Source organism: Aotus nancymaae, unplaced genomic scaffold, assembly GCF_030222135.1.
Source record: "Aotus nancymaae isolate 86718 unplaced genomic scaffold, 86718_ANA_hifiasm-v0.15.2.pri h1tg000029l, whole genome shotgun sequence".
Taxonomy (NCBI): Eukaryota; Metazoa; Chordata; class Mammalia; order Primates; family Aotidae; genus Aotus; species Aotus nancymaae.
This window is the reverse complement of record NW_026988442.1, coordinates 35496828-35517563: the sequence shown is the minus strand read 5'-3', so window position 1 is coordinate 35517563 and position 20736 is coordinate 35496828. Positions and strand designations below refer to the sequence as shown.

General features: G+C 44.7%; 1 protein-coding gene across 2 annotated transcripts in view; it reads right to left on the bottom strand.

Moving 5' to 3' along the window:
- CASS4 (Cas scaffold protein family member 4) overlaps nucleotides 1–19819 on the bottom strand; it is a 44137-nt gene extending 24318 nt beyond the window's left edge. The window contains exon 1 of one of the 2 annotated variants that reach the window (XM_012467501.2): nucleotides 19503–19819. In XM_012467501.2, the coding sequence (XP_012322924.2) occupies nucleotides 19503–19538 (36 nt within the window). In that variant the 5' untranslated portion in view covers nucleotides 19539–19819. Of the gene's footprint in view, nucleotides 1–8391; nucleotides 8469–19502 lie in introns of those variants that run through there. The other variant, XM_012467502.2, reaches the window with a different exon arrangement.
- Between the last annotated feature and the right edge of the window lie 917 nt (nucleotides 19820–20736).

Genomic DNA, 20736 nt, shown 5'->3' with positions numbered 1-20736 from the left:
AAAAAACTTATGAAAGTTACATGCTACTTTGTAGATTGTTTTCCAGTTAAATAGGTAAATAATTGCTGTTCAGTAAAAAACGATAATCTGAAAGGTTATGGTTTATTACCTTGTAGGACTTGAATCAGTTTCATATTTAGCCTTGCAATCACACTCTAATATTCCTTAATTAAATTGCCTATACCTACCTAGCGCCTCAATGATCTCTTTTTAAAAATAATGCATTCAAGTTGGACAAGTATCCTCAATGACTTTTGACTTAGTTTTAACATTTCATTGATTCCCTATTAATCCATCAAAATTGATTAAAATCTTTGACATGAGTTCATTTTATATTTGCATGGGAGTCATAATTTTGCCTTTTTGAAAATTGTACTTTAACCATCCGCATTGGGGGGAAAAAAGGGAAAATAAAAGGCTGTAATGAAATACATTATGGCATATTTCATTGTAATTCCCATGAAATACATTTAAATCGATCTTTAAAAACCCACCATCTGAAATGTGCTTGCATTTGTCTAGAAATAAGATAGTGCGTATCTTTAGACAGAGCAGTTGTTACAATACGGCAGCTGCTCTGAAGCTCGGATGCAGCTTAGCTGGTGGATCTGCCTATGGTGAAAGCAAGGGCTTTTGCCAGAGAACAATGGGGTTTTTGTGAGCATCCACCCCACTGGGCACCCATAGCTGTCCAAGATGGACAGCAGCAGTTTTATTCTTGATATATGATTTATTTTGTAATTTTGGCCTGCTGTCTTCAGGACAGCAGACCACATCTTCAAAGGATGTAAACTTCCAGCAAAGGAAAACTCTAAATATGCTGCCATACCATGATTCCCTTCTGTATGAATGAAAAACTGTATGGCATTTCATTACAATTGACAGGGGGCATCTCTAGACAGCTCATGTAATTAATTAATTATGTCTCAGAGTTTCAGTAGCAAAGACCATCCATGTTAATGTTACAAAAGAAAAATGAAATGCATGTGGAAAGTCTTGGGGAATTCCTTCCCTGAAATGGAGGGAAAACAGGGAATTATATTGAATGAGAACCTGTTTTGTGTTGGATGCATTGAAGTCATTATATCACTTATTTCTCTGAAATCTCAGAGGCAGACTTTCTTACCCCCATTTTACAGATGAGAGAACAGAGGGTCAGAGAGATCAAATGACTTGTCCAAGGTCACCTGAACTCTAACTGGTTCCTCACATCCATTCCTTCACTTATAACCCACTCTCCAGACACCAGCCAGAATATTTTATTTTATACACACAAATTGGATCCTGTTGTTTTCTTATTTTAAAAACCTCTAATTGCTGAGAACTGCATTCAGAACAAAAGGTCACCTTCCTAATGTGGCTTCGAGGCAGAATCAGCCTCCCAGTTCGCAGCTCTCCCCTCGTTCATTTCCCTCCAGTCACATTGTTTTCTTACTTTTCTCAGATCCCCTGAGCTTGCTTCCACCTCAGACCTTCCCTTTGCTGTTCGTTCTGTCCAAACCCTCTTCTGCCAGATCCCCCTCCTCTGGGTCTCAGCTCGAGTCACCCCTTTGCAGAGGCTGCCCCTGACCACCCCACTTACAGCTGGGCTCAGGCCCTTGTGGTCAGGCTGGCATGTGGGCAGCACTGGACATTGCAATAGCAGCAGGAAGCACTCATCGTGCACCCGCGTTCCTGGCACTGCGCTGAACTCTTTGTGAATAACAGCTGGGAGCAGTTGACAGGCCACTGCAAAGGAATCCAGTAACCATCGCAATGGTTGCTCAGGTCACTCACAAGATACTCTTTAATAGGGTGTTAATTTGGGAATATTTTTGTAGAAATTTAAGAGGTGAAGGAGGACGTATGTTCACATTTTGTGCCTTGTGGGTACATAGGCAGTTAGATTTTGGGTACAGTGGAAGAAATGTTCTTAAATGATTTCCAAAAAGGACATTTCCCCAAAATGCCCATCTTCATACAATAGCTGGGAGAAGGAGAAGGAAAATGAATATACATTTGGAAGGAAGAATGAGAGGTGGATAGGGAAACAAAGGTGAAGAATAAGAGATTCACTGCCCTCATGGTGATGATAACCTCAGTACAGAAACCTTGACATATCTGGCAGGTGCAATGTGCTAATCTAAACTCGAGCAGCTGAGGATAGAGTGGTCTTAGCTGCACTTGGAGAAATCTGGAGAGCCATTCATTCATTCATTCATTCACCGAGATTGTATTGAGCATCAGCTATATGCCAGGGGCTCTGCTGGAGGCATCGTGGTAAGCACAACTGTTTCTGATCTCATGCCATGTACATTCTAGTGGAGGAGACAAATTCTAATCAAATCATCACAGAAGTAAACACAGGGTTTCCACCTCTCGTAAGTGGGATGGAAAGAAAATACAAGAAGTTATGAGAAATAAAATACAGGAAGTTATAAGAAATAAAATACAGGAAGTTATGACAAATTCTAAGTGCAGTTGGGAAGTAGTGATGGGTGAGGGCTTAGGGAAAGTTTACCTGAGAAAGTGGCCATGGAAGCTTCCATCTGGGGGTGAAAAGGAGTTAGTCAGATAAAGGGGTGGGGAGAGAGAGCATTCAGGCAGAGGAAGAGAAATGTGTGGAGGCTGGAGTGTGTGGGTGGGGGGGGTGTGCGAGTGTGAGTGAGTGCATGTGGGGGGCGCAGGGAAAGTTGGAGGAACTGAAAAATGACCAGGCTGCCTGGAGAGAGATCAACAGAGGCCCTGGCTCCTCATTTCCATAGCGGCTGCTGTTTATATATGGTTACTGGGTGGAAGACCGAGTGCATTGAGCAAGTGGAAACCAGAGAGGCGAATCAAAGCCAATTGTCCAGTCCATCTGGGAGATGCCTGTGGCTTGGATGAGGGCAGAGGCTGGATTTCGTTAGTTTTGGGGAGGAGCTGATGAATGGCTGGATGCAACTTGAGGTGAGCCTTGGAAGAAGAGCAGGAGCATAATTGGAGAGAAGAGAGGGACACACTGCTGAATGGGCCAGGGAAAGTCAGAAGCAGAGAGGGAACTGGCCCGCACACTTTCATCATCCACGGTGGCATATGGGCCATCAGCAGCCATGGCAGCTCTAGGCAGGAGCAGCTTAGATGCTCTGGGAGAGAAGCAACTGCTGCAGCCTCAGTCATGCTGCTTTATCGTCCCTGTTCCTAGGATAGAAATCCCCTCTCTAGGCTGGGGCGGACACAGTCCCTGGGTGACTGTGCCCATGTGGACTCGCCCACATGCACAGCTTGCTTCTCTGCTTTACCTTCCACTTTCTTTCTCCTTAGTTTACTCAAAAGAACAAAGCTGCAGAAACTCAGAGGGTCAGGGCTGGGGGGCAGGCGGGGGTACACTGATTGCTCTGTTGGCCTCATTTTAGTGCTTTGTGGTGCCCAAGACTAAGAGAGATTAATGACCTGCCTCAGGTCATGCAGCAGCAGGTGGTAGAGCAGGGAGCCAAACTCGCGTCTATCTGCCTGAAGCCTGCTGTTGCCAATCCTCTGCACAGCCTTCCCAAGTCCAAGTCTGCTTCCTACTCTCATCTGCTAACTCTTACGTCCAAATGTGTGCAAATCCAGAAAGAGCTACTTTAAAGACAGCTATAAGCAGGAGCAGCAAACTCAAACGATTATAGGAGCTGGGCAAGAAATACATGAGTGAGGCAGGCGGGGCGTAAGACATTTGGGTGTTGTGGAGGCTGTGGCATGTTCAGACAGATCTTAAAATATCACTCCTCTGACCCAGGGAAGCGCTCTGCTGCTGAGTTCAGCCCATTGCTGGGGTCTTAGAGTCCCCACTCAGATTTCCTTTGCAAACTGAAAGTTAATAGTCAGGGAACCTGAGTGTTTCTGCCCAATGCAGGACTCATTGGAGGGCAATTTTTATCCCAAAGCCCCGGCGGAGTTGTCAAGACTGTGTCTAAGTTGCCCCATACATTGAGGCTCTCTCTCCTCTGTCCAGCTCCTACTCTCTTTCCCATCACAGGGGTCAGAGCAGCATCGTGGCCCCATCCTGCTTCCTCCTTGTTTTATCTTTCACAGCCCACCCCCCACCAAACTCTTATGCTCCTAAAATTAAAACGGTAGTAACTATGAGATAGGAAAGAAGAGATCATGAGATGGTTTCCATCCAAGTAACCGAGAATATCATTCTTTGGGAAGGTAAATCATACCATGAGGTCACCGGTCCTTAGTGGGAGGTGGTAAATCAAGAAGTTCCCCCAAACAAGTGGTGGAGATGTAACTGTGGAAGAAGCTGGGGCAGTAAGCGATGTCTAGGCCCCTGATCCATACAGAGATATAGATCTCCCAGGTCAATAAGGAGGTCATTTTTCTTCTACTAAAATCCTTCTTTGAAAAACATCCATGTTTAGCATTTCGGTTTCCTTCTCACAGAGATTCCATGTCTTACTTCCAAGAATTCTTAGTATTCAAGCAAAGCGACGGAATGCTTCCTCCTTCCCCTTTGAGGGCCATGAGGGAATGGTTAGTTATAGAGAAACCACATTTAAAAAATGCATATGCTATAAATATCACAGATCTTTTGATAAATGGGAAATGTGAATCCCTGAAGTTCATCAAGGATTCCCATGGATGTAGGAGCTGTTATGTTGCGATCAGTGACATATCCTGTTATATATTTTTATGAGGTAGCTGAGCCCAGACTCCACATCAGGAGTGAGTGTAGAATGGAGAAAGGGCTCTTTGATCATCTTGGAAGTCAACAGTCTCACCTCGAATGTACTTGGAAGTATTTCATTTCATGTAAATTCAAATATAGGGTAGGAAAGATTAAAGCAGAGAGAATGGTGTTATCTGTTGGCTTGTGAATGTTTACTTTCCATCCTTTTAAAAGGACATTATGTTAAAAAAAAATAGAAGTTTCCAAGAACATAAGAAAAATCCCCTCACCACCTCCATTTTTCCCACCCACATTCTTCAGAAAGGGAAGACAGAGGAGGAAGGACAATCTGAGGAAGAATCAAAGTATCTACAGACGCTTCTTCTGGGAGGGATTTCTGGTGGGTGACAACATTCTGTGAGGTCACTTCCAGAAGGATGAGAGAGTGGTAATTTTTTTTTTTTTTTTTTTTTTTTAGGTACAGGGTCTTGCTATGTTGCCCAGGCTGGAATGCAGTGGCTATTCACAGGCATCATCATGGTGCACTGCAGCCTTAAACGCCTTGCCTTATGGGTAGCTGGGACTACAGGCACATGTCACCATGCCTAGCTTAAGGAGTCACAGCAAAGACTATCTGGAAAGGGTCCTCACTTTGCAAACCCCACATAACAATACAGACTTCTCACACACTGTGTATGTCGGCTAGTGTTATTTTCCTATAACGAATCAAACAAGGGGGAGAAGCTGGCTGGGAGTGGTGGTTCTCACCTGTAATCCCAGCACTTTGGGAGGCTGAGGTGGGCAGATTGCTTTGAACTCAGGAGTTTGAGACCAACCTGGGCAACATGGTGAAATCCCATCTCTATAAAAAATATAACGATTAGCTGGGCATGGTGGCACACGCCTGTAATCCCAGTCACTCGGGAGGCTGAAGCTGGAGGATTGTTTGAGTCCGGGAGGCAGAGGTTGCAGTGAGCTGAGACTGTGCCACTGCGCTCCAGCCTGGAAGACATTATGAGACCTTGTCTGAAAAAAATAAAAAAAAAAGAAGAAGGGGGAAAATCCTCTTTAATCTTTTAGATGCAATTTAGCCCCTCACGAAACCATTCTGTTCTCCCTGACAGGAGTGTCCGTCGCACTCCGATTACCCAGGCACCGTGTTAGTCTTGTTGTCCACTGTTAGCCAATGCCTTGGGAATCAGATGGCTCACTTGGGAATCAGATGACTCACTTGGGAATCAGGATGGCTCACTTGGGAATCAGATGGCTCACTTGGGAATCAGATGGCTCACTTGGGAATCAGGATGGCTCACTTGGGAATCAGATGGCTCACTTGGGAATCAGATGGCTCCCTTGGGAATCAGATGGCTCACTTGGGAATCAGGATGGCTCACGGTTTCTCAACTCTGTCCCAGGCATTGGGATAAGTAGTTAGCACTGATGACCACATTTGATATTCAAAGAGCTTATGAAGCAGGTACTGTAACTAACACCGCATTTAGGAGATGAGCAAGCTAAGGCACAGAGAGGGCAAGAAAGTAGCTTAAGGTAGCTCAGTGCTCAAGGGCCAAAGCCAGATTGGAATGCAGGCAGTTTTGGGTCTGAAATGTGCTCTTTTAGCCTAAAAACCACTTTTCTTAGCACAGACTCTATCTTAGCAGATACAGGATGGCAAAGTAGCTCCTGGAAGAGGGAGATGAAGCTGAGAAACAGAGACATTTGTATAATGGAGTACAATATAGCCATTGCAAGAATGAGGTAGAGCTTCTATCAATAGAAATGGGACAATCTCCAAAATGTAGTATTAAATTTTGTAAAAAAGAACAAGATGAGCATAGCTCTGCATTGATGCTTTTATAAGTATAGCATCTTTCTATGTCACTCATTGAGGGGCCCTTCTGGGTAGAAAACAGGGATCTGGGGAGCTAGAGATTTGGGATTAGAGAAAAACACTTTGAGTCCATGTTCATTTCTGGCAAAATGATCTGGGTCCTGTGCACAAAGACCCAGGCCAGACAGGAGGACCTCCCATGATGGGACATGTTCCTCAAGGCCAAAGTTAGGATGTGCAGTAGCAGGACACAGTAGCTGTGTGTTGTATGCATGTGATGTTGGGGAAAGCATTCAGAATAACCACGTCCCTACTTTCCTCCTGGAAAACCTCCTACAACTCCTGTAGTTGTGCTGTGAGGTCTGCAATTGAGAAGGGAGCACCAGGCAAGCAGCCACCTCCTCCCTCACCTAACATTCATTCCTCTCTCCCTTCCCTCCCTCATTTTCACCAGCTCATTCCTGTCTTCTCTTTGTCTCTTCTGCCTCCTTCCTTCCTCTGTCATCATCTCCCTTTGACATAGTTATCCAAGAAAGAAGCTGTGATCTGAACTTTTATTTTCTCCCGTGAATTGCAGTGGCTTTCCATATCAATATTTACATTTGAAAGTAAAATTCCATAAGTTAAGAGGAGCTGTCACTTAAAATAGCAAAATGGTATATTTCATCACCAGAACTTGTTCTAAGAATGTGTAAGTAGATTAAACTATTTCTCTTTAATTTGTCATGCCTAATGTGGTGAGAGAATTCATTGATGAGGTTATAAAACTTGAGACAGATTTGCTTCAATAATCTGCATCTCATTATCAGAAATATTTGGAATTCTTTTAATGAGGTGATAGCTACATGGTTTCTGGCCTCATCTCCCATAAAGGACAATTGTTTTTCTTGGAGCTGTTTTTAAAAAAACTTAGCAAAGTAGTTAAGTGAGAGACGCTGAATGGAAACTGCTGCTTTTTTTGTGTGTGATTAATATTAATTTGCCAAACAGGCCAGGAAAAGAATTGCGTTTCTGCTTCAGCCCCCTTTTTTGAAAAAGGTGAAAATTCTTGAATGAAAAGCTTCAGAATGTGCAGATAATGATCTGAAGTTATTTAACTGGAAGTGTGAATTGAAACTCCCTTTTCCCAAGTACTCTTTTTTTTTTTTTTTTGAGAAGGAGTTTTGCTTATGTTGCCCAGACTGGAGTGCAGTGGCATGCTCTCAGTTCACTGTAACCTCTGTCTCCCAGGTTCAAGTGATTCTCCTGCCTCAGCCTCCCAAGTAGCTGGGATTACAGGGGCCTGCCACCATACCCAGCTAATTTTTTGTATTTTTAGTAGATAATGGGGTTTCACCATGCCCAACTACTCTTATATTTAAGGTAACATATAAGGCCGGGTGCAGTGGCTATGTTTGTAATCCCAACACTTTGGGAGGCTGAGGCATGTGGATCACTTGAGGTCAGGGTTTGAGACCAGCCTGGCCAAGATGGTGAAATCCCGTCTCTACTAAAAATACAAAAATTAGCTGGCGTGGTGGTGTGTGCCTATAGTCCCAGCTACTGGGGATGCTGAGGCAAGATAATTGCTTGAACCCGGGAGGTGAAGGTTGCAGTGAGCTGAGATCACGCCACTACACTCCAGCCTGGCGACAGAGCAACACTCCATCTCAAAGTAAATAAATAAAGTCACGTTTAAGCTTTAAAACAAAACTTAACTGAAGAGAATATAACTTTCTAAACAAAAGTGTAAGGTCTCCCTTTTTGGTTTCAAAACGTGATGCAACTTTGAATTGTTTCCCATGGTGTGAGAGTCATTTAGAAACCATCATTACCAACTTCCTTAATATAGAGGGAGAATGGGCAATCACAAGCTCTAGACCCCTTTACACAGTTAACTCAGAGTCCCATGCAATCAGATAGTTGCAGGAAATGGATGCCAGAAGAGAGAAACTCAGATACTCACATTCACCTTCATCTTGATCATTTCAAGAAATTATTTTAAAAAGTACTATCCATATCCTGGAAAACACCAGCAGAAATCGCAAATCACTTGGGAAGGGCAATCTTTCTGTAGGAGTTTGTGCAGGAATGCCGTGAGGTCTGGGTCTAAAAGTACCTTCTCTGCAGCTGTCCTTGCAATGGATCTGGCCAGTGGCTGTCTAAGCTCCTGGGGGAGGTTCACTGCCCTTCCTGCTATCCCAGCCATGGGAAAGGGTGGGCTGGTTACATAACACATTCTCTCCGACATTCCCATTGGTTCCCTCCCATCCAAATGGATGCAAATAGCCTCTGTGGCCTGTTTATCCATAGAAACCAGGGAGAAAGAAGTGAATAAACCTGGTGAACTTGGATATGAGGAGGGATACAAGAGAAAAAGAAAAACTTTAATGAAAACAGAGTTCCTTAGTTTCTTAACACCTCTAAAAATGATCCTGGAGAATGGCATATGCTGTGAATAAGCACAAACTTTAACTGGGTTCTCTGTGATAACATTGAACTCTGACCCAACCAGCTTTGAATTCTTCCTGATGATTCAGATGAAAAAGCCACACATTAAAGGAACTTCTGCAGCTGTAGGAAGCACTGCCTGCTAACGGGCTTTGAGGAGGAGGCTGTGGCCAGAAAAAAATTCCAAAGCCACCCAGTGGAAATGAAATGTTTGCTTCCCTGATACCTGAAGACTGCGATTTTCCAGTAGGTTTGGGTCTTACCCAGATCGACATGCTTTAATGCACTTCCCCTACTCATGGAAACCTTGCTAAGCTGACTTTTAGGGCTTCATAGAGTTGGCAATTATTTATTAAGCACCTACTGTATGTCTGACAATATATGCTGTGGGAACAGGTAACCAGGTGTCCTTGATCTAAGCTCAGGATTGAAATGATACAATAAAAAAGGTCTCTCAGGCCTTCATGTAATTGATTATCGTGGCTGTGGCTGGAGATTGGCCAATGTCATACCAGACTGCATTCTCCAGCTCAACGTGCCCTAGAGATCCTAGTGTGTTCCTTCACAGCCTTGCCGCTGCCTCCCACTGCCAAGTCTATTCCTTGCCAGCTAAGTTCCTGAGTTATTGCTTAAGATATTTGGTTTGGGGAACTGTTGGTTCAAGTTAAGGGGTTGACAATTTCACCCTTGCTCATGAAAAGCTCACCCAAGGAGGAGGGTTCTGTTACTTAACAGAACTTCTCTGGGCTTCAGTGTGTTCATCTGAAAGTGAGAGAGCTTCACAGGGCAACCTCCAAGTTCCCATCCAGCTGCAAAATATACATTTCCCGTGACCTCTTTTCCTACTCTTACCTCTTAGGTCATGAAAGCCAAGTGAAGGATTACAGAGAAAATAACGTGTGGGTGGTTTTCCTTTCTAACTTCCTTTCCTTCCCTCTTTCCTTTTTTCTTTCTTGAAGGAAAAGAGGAAAGGCATAAAGAAAGAAGGAGTTTTGTATTATTTCATGGGTCATAAGCAATTATGCCAACTCCAATTAGAAGAAAACTTTGTCTAAGCCTGTGTTTCTCTTTCTTTTTTCTTTTCTAGAGATAGGGTCTCACTTGGTGACCCAGCCTGGAGCGCAGTGGTATGATCACAGCTCACTGCAGGCTCGAACTCTCAGGCTCAAACAATCCTCCCAACTCAGTCTTTCAAGTAGCTAGGACTACAGGCATGAGCCACCATACCCAGCTAATTTTTAAAATGTTTTGTAGAGACACAGTCTCGCTATGTTGCCCAGGCTGGTCTCCAACAGCTGGGCTCAAGCGATCCTCCCACCTCAGCCTCCCAAAGTGCTGGGATTACAGGCATGAGCTACCACACCCGGTCCCCAGCCTGTGTTTCTAAAGCTCTGTGTGTCTAGCAACTGCATGCTTCCTGTCATATCCATGTGCCACTGTACAATTTTTTTAGGTAAAATAATAGATTGAGCCAAGTTAAAAACCACTCTTCCTCAGCAATGTTACCCATGCAGTTACAGGTTTGATGAGCTAGTTTTAGTTTGTTTGAATGCACACCAGGATACACCAGTAATGTAAAAAAACTGTTCTGTGCACCACACTTGAAATCCTCTGACATGCCTGCAGTCAGGGTCCCTGCGGGGTGTGATCTTTCCATTTGATCGATCAGGAAGAATTCAAAGCTGGCTCAAGCTGTTTAATGTGTCACAGAGAAATGAGTGAAGGTTCAGGCTTGTTTACCAAATTCTCCATCTTTCTATGGTTATTTTTAGAGGCGCTTCAGGGAAGCAAGGAGCCACTCTGTTGTTTAAGCTTTTCTGCTTTTGTTCCGTTGGTGTGAATTTATTGCAATTCACTAGGTTTGCTCGTTTAGTTGTTAAGAATGGACTACAGATAAACCCATCCCAACCCTTGTTTGAGATACCCAAAGGGAGCTTAGGGAGAATGTCTCGGGTAACTGGCCCTGTCTCCCAGTGGCTGACCATCACCTCACTTTGGGGAATGCCAGTGTAGGGAAGGAGCACCTTGAGATGCTTCTTATTAATTACTGACTCTTGTGTTTCTATTCCCCTTTCAACTGTGGGGAAACCTTCACTTCTGAACCTGAGCTGGGTGGTGGCTCACTCCTGTAATCTCAGTGCTTTAGGAGGCTGAGGCGGGAGGACTGACTGAAGTCAGGAGTTCAAGACAAGCCTGGGTAATATAGGGAGAGCTCCTCATCTCTACAAAACATAAAAAGAAATTAGATGGGCATGGTGGTACGCAGCTGTAGTCTCAGCTTCTTGGGAGGCTGAAGCAGGAGGCTTGCTTGAGCCCAGGAATTTGAGGTTTTAGTGAATTATGATCACACTACTGCACTCCACTCTGGGTGACAGAGCGAGACCCTGTCTCAAAAAAAAACTTCTGAACCCAAAGTGAACATTCCACAAAGCACTTTTCACTTATTGTTAATGGCAAACACCTGCAACACACAGGCGGGCCCCTACTGCTCTTCTGCCTCTCATCCCTCCATACCTGGCCTCCTGGAGGAGTTTGAAGAGTGCAGAGCCTGGCTCGGTGACTCACACCTGTAATCCCAGCACTTTGGGAAGCTGAGGTGGGTGAATCACTTGAGAACAGGAGTTTGAGACCAGCTTGGGCAATACAGAGAAACCACACCCCTACTAAAAATACAAAAATTAGCCGGGCACAGGGGTGGGTGCCTGAAGTCCTGGCTACTTGGGAGGCTGAAGTGGGAGGCTGAGGTGGGAAGGTCAGTTGAGCCCAGGAGGCAGAGTTGCACTGAGCTGAGATTGTGCCACTGCACTCCAGGCTGGCGGGGGAAAAAAGTGCAGTCTCCCGTGCCCAGCGCCGGCGACGCTGCTCCAGGCACAGCAGCCGCACGTGTTCCCAGGGTCGACTCTGCTTTTCGAAGCTGTGTGCACAAGGCTGCTCTTCCCCTGAACAAACGCTTTATGGGTGATGTGTTTGGAAATGGTTCCTAAAAATTGTATTTCCCCTTTTTGCAAGTCAAGTTAGAGTGTTCTAATCTTCCCCTCCACGGCAGCTCTCTTACCAGCCTCCCACCTTCCTCCTTTGAAGCTATTTCCCCTTCAGGCCCCTGTCATTTCCTCCCTTAGTCATTGAAGTTCCAAAATCGCCCTGTTATTATTCTATGGTTGCTTCCCCATTCCATTATCGTGTCGGCCAAGCGCCTGTCTATTCACAGACCCTTTAGGTTTTGGGGTGATGATGGCAGTCCCCTTAGCTTTTCTCCCCCTTAAATGTGCTCTATGGGAAATAAAATATTCAAAGACTGCAGGTCATTAAACCAGGAAACCAATCATGAGTAGGTAATGGATTTATTACTCATAAGAATTATTTACTATATATGGAGAAATGGGACCAGACACTTGTCCTTGGAAGCATTTAGAACAGTGCGTAGCACACAGTAGACTTTTAGTATTTGTAGAAGGAATGAAAGGCTCATTGTGTTCCTCAATCAAACGTAGCACACGTAGTTAAATAGAAGCTATCTACTCCTTGATTTACTATTTTTTCTGCTCATAACCACTCCTCATCCCACACGGCAACCTGCAGTCTCAAACACCAAAAGTTTTACTTTTTTTTTTTTTGAGACAGTCTTGCTCTGTTGCCAGGCGCCAGGCTGGAGTGCAGTGGTGCAATCTTGTCTCACTGCAACCTCTGCCTCCCGCGTTGAAGCAATTCTCTTGCCTCAGCCTCTCAAGTAGCTGGGACTACAGGTGCGCGCCACCATGCCCAACTAATTTTTATATTTTTTAGTAGAGACGGGTTTCACCATGTTGGCCAGGATGGTCTCGATCTCCTGACCTTGTGATCTGCCCGCCTCGGCCTCCCAAAGTGCTGGGAAGGTTTTACTTTTTCTAAAGACAGAGTACATGATTCTCCTTTATGTCCATGGAGAAGAGCAGGGCACTACCCCAGTGGAAAAGGAAGCCACCTACGCTGAAGTCTCTGCATATACCAGCGTCTGCTCTTTCCTACCTACAGCCCATTTGTTGCATAGCAGCCTGAGTGATCTAGAAAACATAAATCAGACCATGTCATCTCCTGCTTTAAGTGGGCGGGTGGTTTCCTTTGCAATTAGAATGGCTTCAAAGCTCTCACACAGCTGACCGTGCCTACACCTCAGATCTCACTTCCGACCACTCTCTCTCGGTTTACTCTGCCTCGACCCCACTGGTCTTTTTGTGAACACTCTACTCTGCTGAATGCATTCCCACTACAGGGTCTTGGTATCTGCTGTTCCCTCCGCCTGGAATGCTTTTCCCATCTCTCGAGTCTTCAGAGTGGCCTTTTCCATCCATCACTTCCATCAGATCCCCGTTTTCTCCACTTTCTGGCGTTTCTCACCACCTGAAACCATGGGTCCATTAATTCCCAATCATGCTGACTCCACTGGCATGTCAGCTCTGTCTTGATCACCCTGAACCCCCAGAGCCCAATAACTACGTGTTGGGTGAATGGCTGAGCCATGGATGGTGAGCTGTGTTTTCGAGTTGGGTATTGTGTCTGGGCTGTTTTGCCTCGTGGAATAGATGAAGGGAGGAAGTTGCTGGAAAACACTGGAGGGAGGCCATAGATCTTTGTGACCTTGGTTTCAATAGCAACAGATTGCATCTAGGGCAACAACTGACCATGGACAAGGAGGGGGCCAATTGTCAAGAGAATAGGCTGAGTGGCATCTTAGGCTGATGACAAGTAGGGGTTAGAGAGTCAGGAATGACCGCTGTGGCCAAACACCTGATTACTAGAAAGTAGTGCTGTTCCTATCCTCAGAGCAGGGCAATATCCAGGGCTCCACCTGCACTCCCTGTAACCTCCCATTCATTCATACACACTACTATAAAGCATTTATTGAGCACCTACTTTGTGTAGGCACTGCGGTAGGCACCAGAGATGTGGCACCAAATAAGAAAGCCCAGGTCTGTCCCTCACGGAGTTTCATTCCCAGAGAGGAAGACAATGAACAAACAAAGTGAGATAATTTTGGATTTTAATAAGTGAAGGTAAGACAGATGAGAGTGATGGGGGTGGGCAGGTGTAGCGGGGGAAGTAATTCGCACAGCATGGTCCAGAGAGGCCTCTGGGTGAGGTGATGCTTGCTAGAAAGAGGAGCATCCAAGGAGGAGAACAGCAGGGGAAAAGGGGAAGGAACTGAGGCAGAAGAGCTGCTGGGAGTGGGATCTAATGGGCCCTCAAGGGCCAGGTCAGCTTTCTGCGCACAATCCCATTTACCCTTGAACAAAGACTGAGTTTGAAATGTCCTGCTCACCACCTCAGAGCTGCTAAAGGTACAAGGAGAACCTAAAACTGCTGCACACTCACAAACGAAGCCTTATCAAGCTTTCTTGCCCACAAGCATGGAAGCAAGCCAAGTCCCAGCAAGTGGCAGACACTTCCAAGCCACCACATTCTGTCACATTTAAGCCAACCTTGAGAATGTGGGAGAGTTTTAAAAAAATCCTAAGTCTTTACGTTGATCTTTCTTGAGTGGGTCTAGAGCCGTGCCACTCAGAGTTGAGATGGAAGAGAAACAAAGAAGATTTGCTCTTTAACTGAGGCCGAATTTAACACGTGAATGATAGTTAAGCACATTTAAATGTACTTACAGCATAAACATTGAACCATCCACTCTTCAGTAACATAATAAAGATGCTTGCTTGAAAACTGTCCCTTCAGAAATCTCAATGAGCATATAGCTGTCTTTATAAAAGAAAGTACAGATTGCAGAGAAAATACTGTGGAAAGTAGGTTTGAAATAGAATCAAACATCAGAAATTCTCAGAAAATGATGGAAAATAAGTGCCAATGCTTATTCCCTTCAGTAATCCCCTTTCAATTCCTGGACATTTACTCCAGTGAGAAAATAATGTTATTGGGGGAAAAAAAGGCTGTGTATGAAGATGCTAATTTCAATATTACTTGTGCACGCGCGCGCACACACACACACACTGAAGTAAACAGAATTTACAGCAAACAGGACTGAATCACTAAAGTACATTGCAGACTCTATTTTCATAACTAAGCATCTTGAAACTACCAAGAATCCAAAATAAGAACTGACATATAATAAACCCACTTATCTGCCTTGTCTTTTAGAACTAAATTTCTGGCCAGGCGCAGAGGCTCACGCTTGTAATCCCAGCACTTTGAGAGGCCAAGACAGACAGATCACTTGAGGTCAGGAGTTTCAGACCAGCCTGGCCAACATGGTGAAACTCCATCTGTATTAAAAATACAAAAATTAGTCGAGAGTGGTGGCATATGCCTGTAATCCCAGCTACTTGGGAGGCTGAAGCAGGAGAATTGCTTGAACCTGGGAGGTGGAGGTTGCAGTGAGCTGAGACTGTGCCACTGCACTCCAGCCTGGGCAACAGAGTGAAACTCCATCTCAAAAAACGCCCCCAAAACTACATTTCTAGTATTTCTTGAATGGAGCTGACTAGCTGGCTGGAGTCCAATAAACCAGCGAATGAGGTGTTAGATTTACTGTCTTTGCCATGCACAATTACTTCTATTTCTGTTGCAATTGTATTGCTTGAGGCCAGTGTTTCCTATCACTAATATCACATTAAAAAAATTTCCCCTTGTTCTATAAAACAGTTTTTTAAAAACAGAATCAAACAGTCTGGTAATTATACAAAATCCGCTATGCACAAAGGTGAAAGCAGGTCTATTGGCAGCAATGCTACTGGCCAGCAGGTAGAATTAGGAACACTTTGCAGGAGCAGTCACTGTTTATATCCAATGTACAAAGGTGAACTTCAGGGTCTGAAAGGCCATCTGCGGTGGCCCTGAATGAAAGGCAGAGTTATTTTAAAGGTGAATGCAACAAAGCTAAGGACCACTGACATGACATGACCCGTTGAAGCATTGTGCTACCATTTATAAAGCAAGTAAGCAACAACATAGGCATTAAGATGAGATGGAGGCTGGGCGCGGTGGTGCACACCTGTGATCGCAGCACTTTGGGAGGCGGAGGCAGGAAGATCATAAGGTCAAGAGATCAAGACCACCCTGGCCAACATGGTCTCTACTAAGAATACAAAACTTAGCTGGGTGTGGTGGTGCATGCCTGAATTGCTTGAACCCAGGAGGTGGAGGTTGCAGTGAGCTGAGACTGCACTCCAGCCTGGTGGCAGAGCAAGACTTTGTCTCAAAAAAAAAAAAAGATTAATGAGATAGATCAACTGCACTAATATGAACTGAACACCAGTGCATATTGTTAGTTGATAAAGGCAAGAAGCTCGACAGCTCCTATTTGTGTAAAACCTTGAAAAATGTATCTTATAGCTGCATTGATAGTTTCTGTAGGGACACCCAAGAAACTGTTAACTGAGGATGCCTCTGCTCTAGGAGCTGAACACTTGGGTGTTTCCTGGTACTGTGTGGCTGGGTGAGGGCGGTGTATGTGAACTGAGATGACATAGGCTGCTACCACATAAGGGCCTGTGGACCAATCTAGATGATGACCCATAAGTGAAGAATGATTGTATTATCGTAAGGACTGCCTAAACAAACAACAATAAGCAACAGAGATTGTATTTGGCCTGCAAAGCATAAAATACTATCTGGCTCTTTATGAAAAGAGTTTGCCAACTCCTGGTCCAAGGGAGAGAATATAATGAGCTGACTAAGAGTGGGACTCTGAGCTTAGTCTGCCTGGGGTTGATTCCTGGCATCGCCACCTACTAGCTGTATAGCCTTGGGCAAGTCAGCGAGGCATCGCTTCCTTGTCTGTGACAGGGAAGTAAGAATAATATCTCTGCTTCATGAGCATGTTGTGAGGATGTAACAACGAGAAAATGCGAGCAGAGCACTCAGCACAGGGTCTAGCATATAGACAGTCAGGAAGGGTTGGCTACTACTATCAGTATATATATTTTATATATGTACTGATATATATATATATTTTATTTTTGAGATGGAGTTTCGCTCTTGTTGCCCAGGCTGAAGTGCAATGGCACATCTCAGCTCACTGCAACCTCTGCTTCCTAGGTTCAAGCAATTCTCCTGCCTCAGCCTCCTGAGTAGCTGGGAATACAGGCGTGCACCACCACTATGCCCAGGTAATTTTTTTTGTATTTTTAGTAGAGACGAGGTTTCACCATTTTGGCCAGGCTAGTCTCAAACTCCTGACCTCAGATGATCTGCCCGTATCGGCCTCCCAAAGTGGTGGGATTATAGGCATGAGCCACTGCACCTGGCCTATCTGTATAATATTAATAGCAGAATTTCATGGGGATGCTGGGAATATCGATTACATGTTCAATGCATACACACATGTTATTTACAAATTGCAGTGGGGCTTGGCAGTGTGCACCTTAGTCCCAGCTACTCGGGAGGCTGAGGCAGGAGAATTACCTGAGTTCAGGAATCTGAGTTCAGCTTGGGCAACACAGTGATACCCCCATTGCTAAAAATATTTTTTTTAAAGAAAAAAGCCCCCACCAAATTGTAAAGTCTACATAAATTAGGCAGAATAAGCTGTACATAAAAAGAAGTCTAAATCATAAAAAAATATTGAGGCTATTCAGAAAAAAGGCCAACGTTACGAAGGAGAAAAAGGTGGATTGTTCTAGATTAAGAACTGAGAATTGGCCGGGCGCGGTGGCTCACGCCTGTAATCCCAGCACTTTGGGAGGCCGAGGCGGATGGATCACGAGGTCAAGAGATCAAGACCATCCTGGTCAACATGGTGAAACCCCGTCTCTACTAAAAATACAAAAAAATTAGCTGGGCACCGTGGTGCGTGCCTGTAATCCCGGCTACTCAGGAGGCTGAGGCAGGAGAATTGCCTGAACCCAGGAGGCGGAGGTTGCGGTGAGCCGAGATCGCGCCATTGCACTCCAGCCTGGGTAACAAGAGCGAAACTCCGTTTCAAAAAAAAAAAAGAACTGAGAATTGACAAACAACACTTGCATCAGAAAAACCAACACACAAACAAATAACAACGGCCAGAAAAGCTAAAAAGGCTAATTTTGGAAAATGTGAATGTGGGCTGAATAGTGGAATGGCATTACTAAATCAGTGTGAAACGTTCTTGGGTATGATGACATGTGAATATTCTTCTGTGTTCTGTAGAAGAATGTCCCTGTTCTTAGGAGACATGTAATGAAGTGTCTCTGTATTGGCCATTTATTTTCAAAGAGTTTAACAACAACAACAAAAACTAAATGTGTTCTGGGGTCTAAATATACACCAATAGATACACACAAATATGACAAAGTACCAGAAACCTGTGCTCTAGGTGACGGATACGCAGGGATTTACTGAATAATGCTCATAGCCCCCATATTTTTCCGGTGGTTTGAAAATGTTCAAAGTAGCTGAGGACAAAATTCTAGGGTAGCTAAGATATTTACATATAATCTATACAAGAGAGGCAATCATGGGTTACTCAGCCATAAGTTCCACCAGTGACTTTAAAAAAAAATTTTTTTTGAGACAGAGTCTTGCTTTGTTGCCCAGGCTAGAGTGCAATGGTGTGATCTCTGCTCACTGCAACCTCTGCCTCCCAGGCTCACATGATTCTTGTGCCTCACCCTCCCGAGTAGCTCGGATCATAGGCATATGCCACTGCGCCCAGCTAATTGTTGTATTTTTGGTAGAGACGAGGTTTTGTCATGTTGGCCAGGCTGGTCTCAAATTCCTGGCCTCAAGTGATCCATCTGCCTTGGCCTCCTAAAGTGCTGGGATTATGGGTGTGAGCCACCATGCTCAGCCACACTAGTCACTTGTATTATTATTAAAAAATAAGAATGGATTTTTATAAGCAAGCTCCCTATTTAGTGCTTGTTTCATTTCTTTTTTCCTGTTCTACTTAAAATTTAAAAAGGCACAGCCAGATGAAAATACAACCTCGAGCTTCATTTTCTTTATGTCTGGGTAAATTTTTTAATATGTTAGCCATTTTAATTTTTCTTTTCTTTTGAGATGAGGTCTCGCTATGTTGCCCAGGCTGGACTCAAACTTCTGGGCTCAATTAATCTTCTCACCTCAGCCTCTCCGGTAGCTGGGAGTACAGGTATGTGTCACTGTGCCCAGCTTCTTTTATCTTTCTAAATAGTGAATCTTTTTTGATTCATGACAGACGTGAAGTCTGTCTGAAAGCTCCAGCTTTGCTCAAACAATATACAAGTTACCATGAAAATTACATGTAAGTGGCCACTGTGGGCTCAGCATGGGAGGCTGCAGGCAAGGGGCTATCTGGAGGTGAGCGTGGAAACCAATCAGGACAGTTACAGTGGCACTGAGTGTCCTTGAGGTCCAGAGAAAGAAGCAATTAGCAGGGCTGAGGCAGACTCTCATCTTGCTGCAGAAGTTTGCTGGACACAAAGTGACAGATGGTGTCAACCAAGTAAGTTGATTTCTACTACAAAGTCACCGTCACCCATCTTGGATGGAAACTGGTAAGGAGCTTTATAGGACACCTATTCCCCACACTTAAACTTATATTAAACTTTTCCATCTCAAACTCCCACATCAATGTTATTCCACCTTTACTTTTATTAGAAAGTCACAACTAAAGCCAGTCAACATCCTTCATCATCGCAGCTTGCTTCCCGACAGAGCCCGTTCAAACAGCCCCACAACACTCACCTTGGGCACAGCGTCCACAACGCCTGTTCCCTTCATGTCGGTGATGTGGAGCAGCTCCCCTGAGCTCTACAGCTAATATCTCCGCTTCAGAGGCAGATTATGCAATGTCACTGCATGCTTCTGGCTGGTTCTCAGAAACTGAATTCTATGGAGCTATCTGACAACTCATGGGAAATGGTCAAAAAGATTCTCCGAGCGGGCAAACTTTCTGGAACACACGATAAGAGTCAAATGAAAGCAGTGAAGGAGGGGAGGACCAGAAATACAAGCCACACTCACGCCTCAGTGCCTGACGTCTCACTTTGTCTATAAGTAGAGACTAACTCATTTGCTATGTGAAACCACAAAAGAAGAAGAAAAGAAAACCACCGCTCTTCTGCTTTATAGGGTGAAGTTCCTACTTTGAAGAGCTCCGTGTATGAACACAGCATTCTTGTTCTTTGAACTCTGTGGAACAACTCCCATTGAACAGACCAAGCTCATTTCCCTGATGAGAGGCCACTAGGCCAAATGTCTGATAGCGGTCAGCATTTCTTCCTTCCTGCTCCCTAGAACTTGCCTTATGACAGCCAGGATAAAAGCCATCAAGCAGGCTGCCTTAAAGGACACAGTCTCCACTCTTCCCCGCCTGTCAGTTGCACATTCTCCCTGCGCACCTCCTGGTCTTTGCTCACGGTACCTAATGATGAACATCTTCTGGGTGCTGGCTCTGCACTGAGGGCTATGCTGAGCCCCACACATGCATTCTCTTTCTGAAATCAAAGACTCATCCTGTGTGCTGTACTTGAAACTCCTGCTAGCTCATGCAGTTTACCATCACTTGCCAACTCTTTTTACTTTCCCTAAATTCAGATCCAATCTCTAGAGAGGACCTACACCATGGAGATACTGTGCAAAGTAAGTATGCATTTTTTTTTTTTTTTTTTTTTGAGATGGAGTCTTTCTCTGTTACCCAGGCTGCAGTGTGGTGACACAATCTTGGCTTACTGCAACCTCTACCTCCTGGGTTCAAGTGATTCTCCTGCCTCAGCCTCCCAAGCAGCTGGGATTACAGGCGCCCTCCCACCATACCCAGCTAATTTTTGTGTTTTCAGTAGAGATAAGATTTCACCATGTTGGCCAGGTTGGTCTTGAACTCCTGACCTCAAGTGATCCGCCCACCTCAGCCTCCCAAAATACAGGTGTGAGCCACCACACCGGACCCCGGGCCTGCATTTTTATTTAAACAAAACGG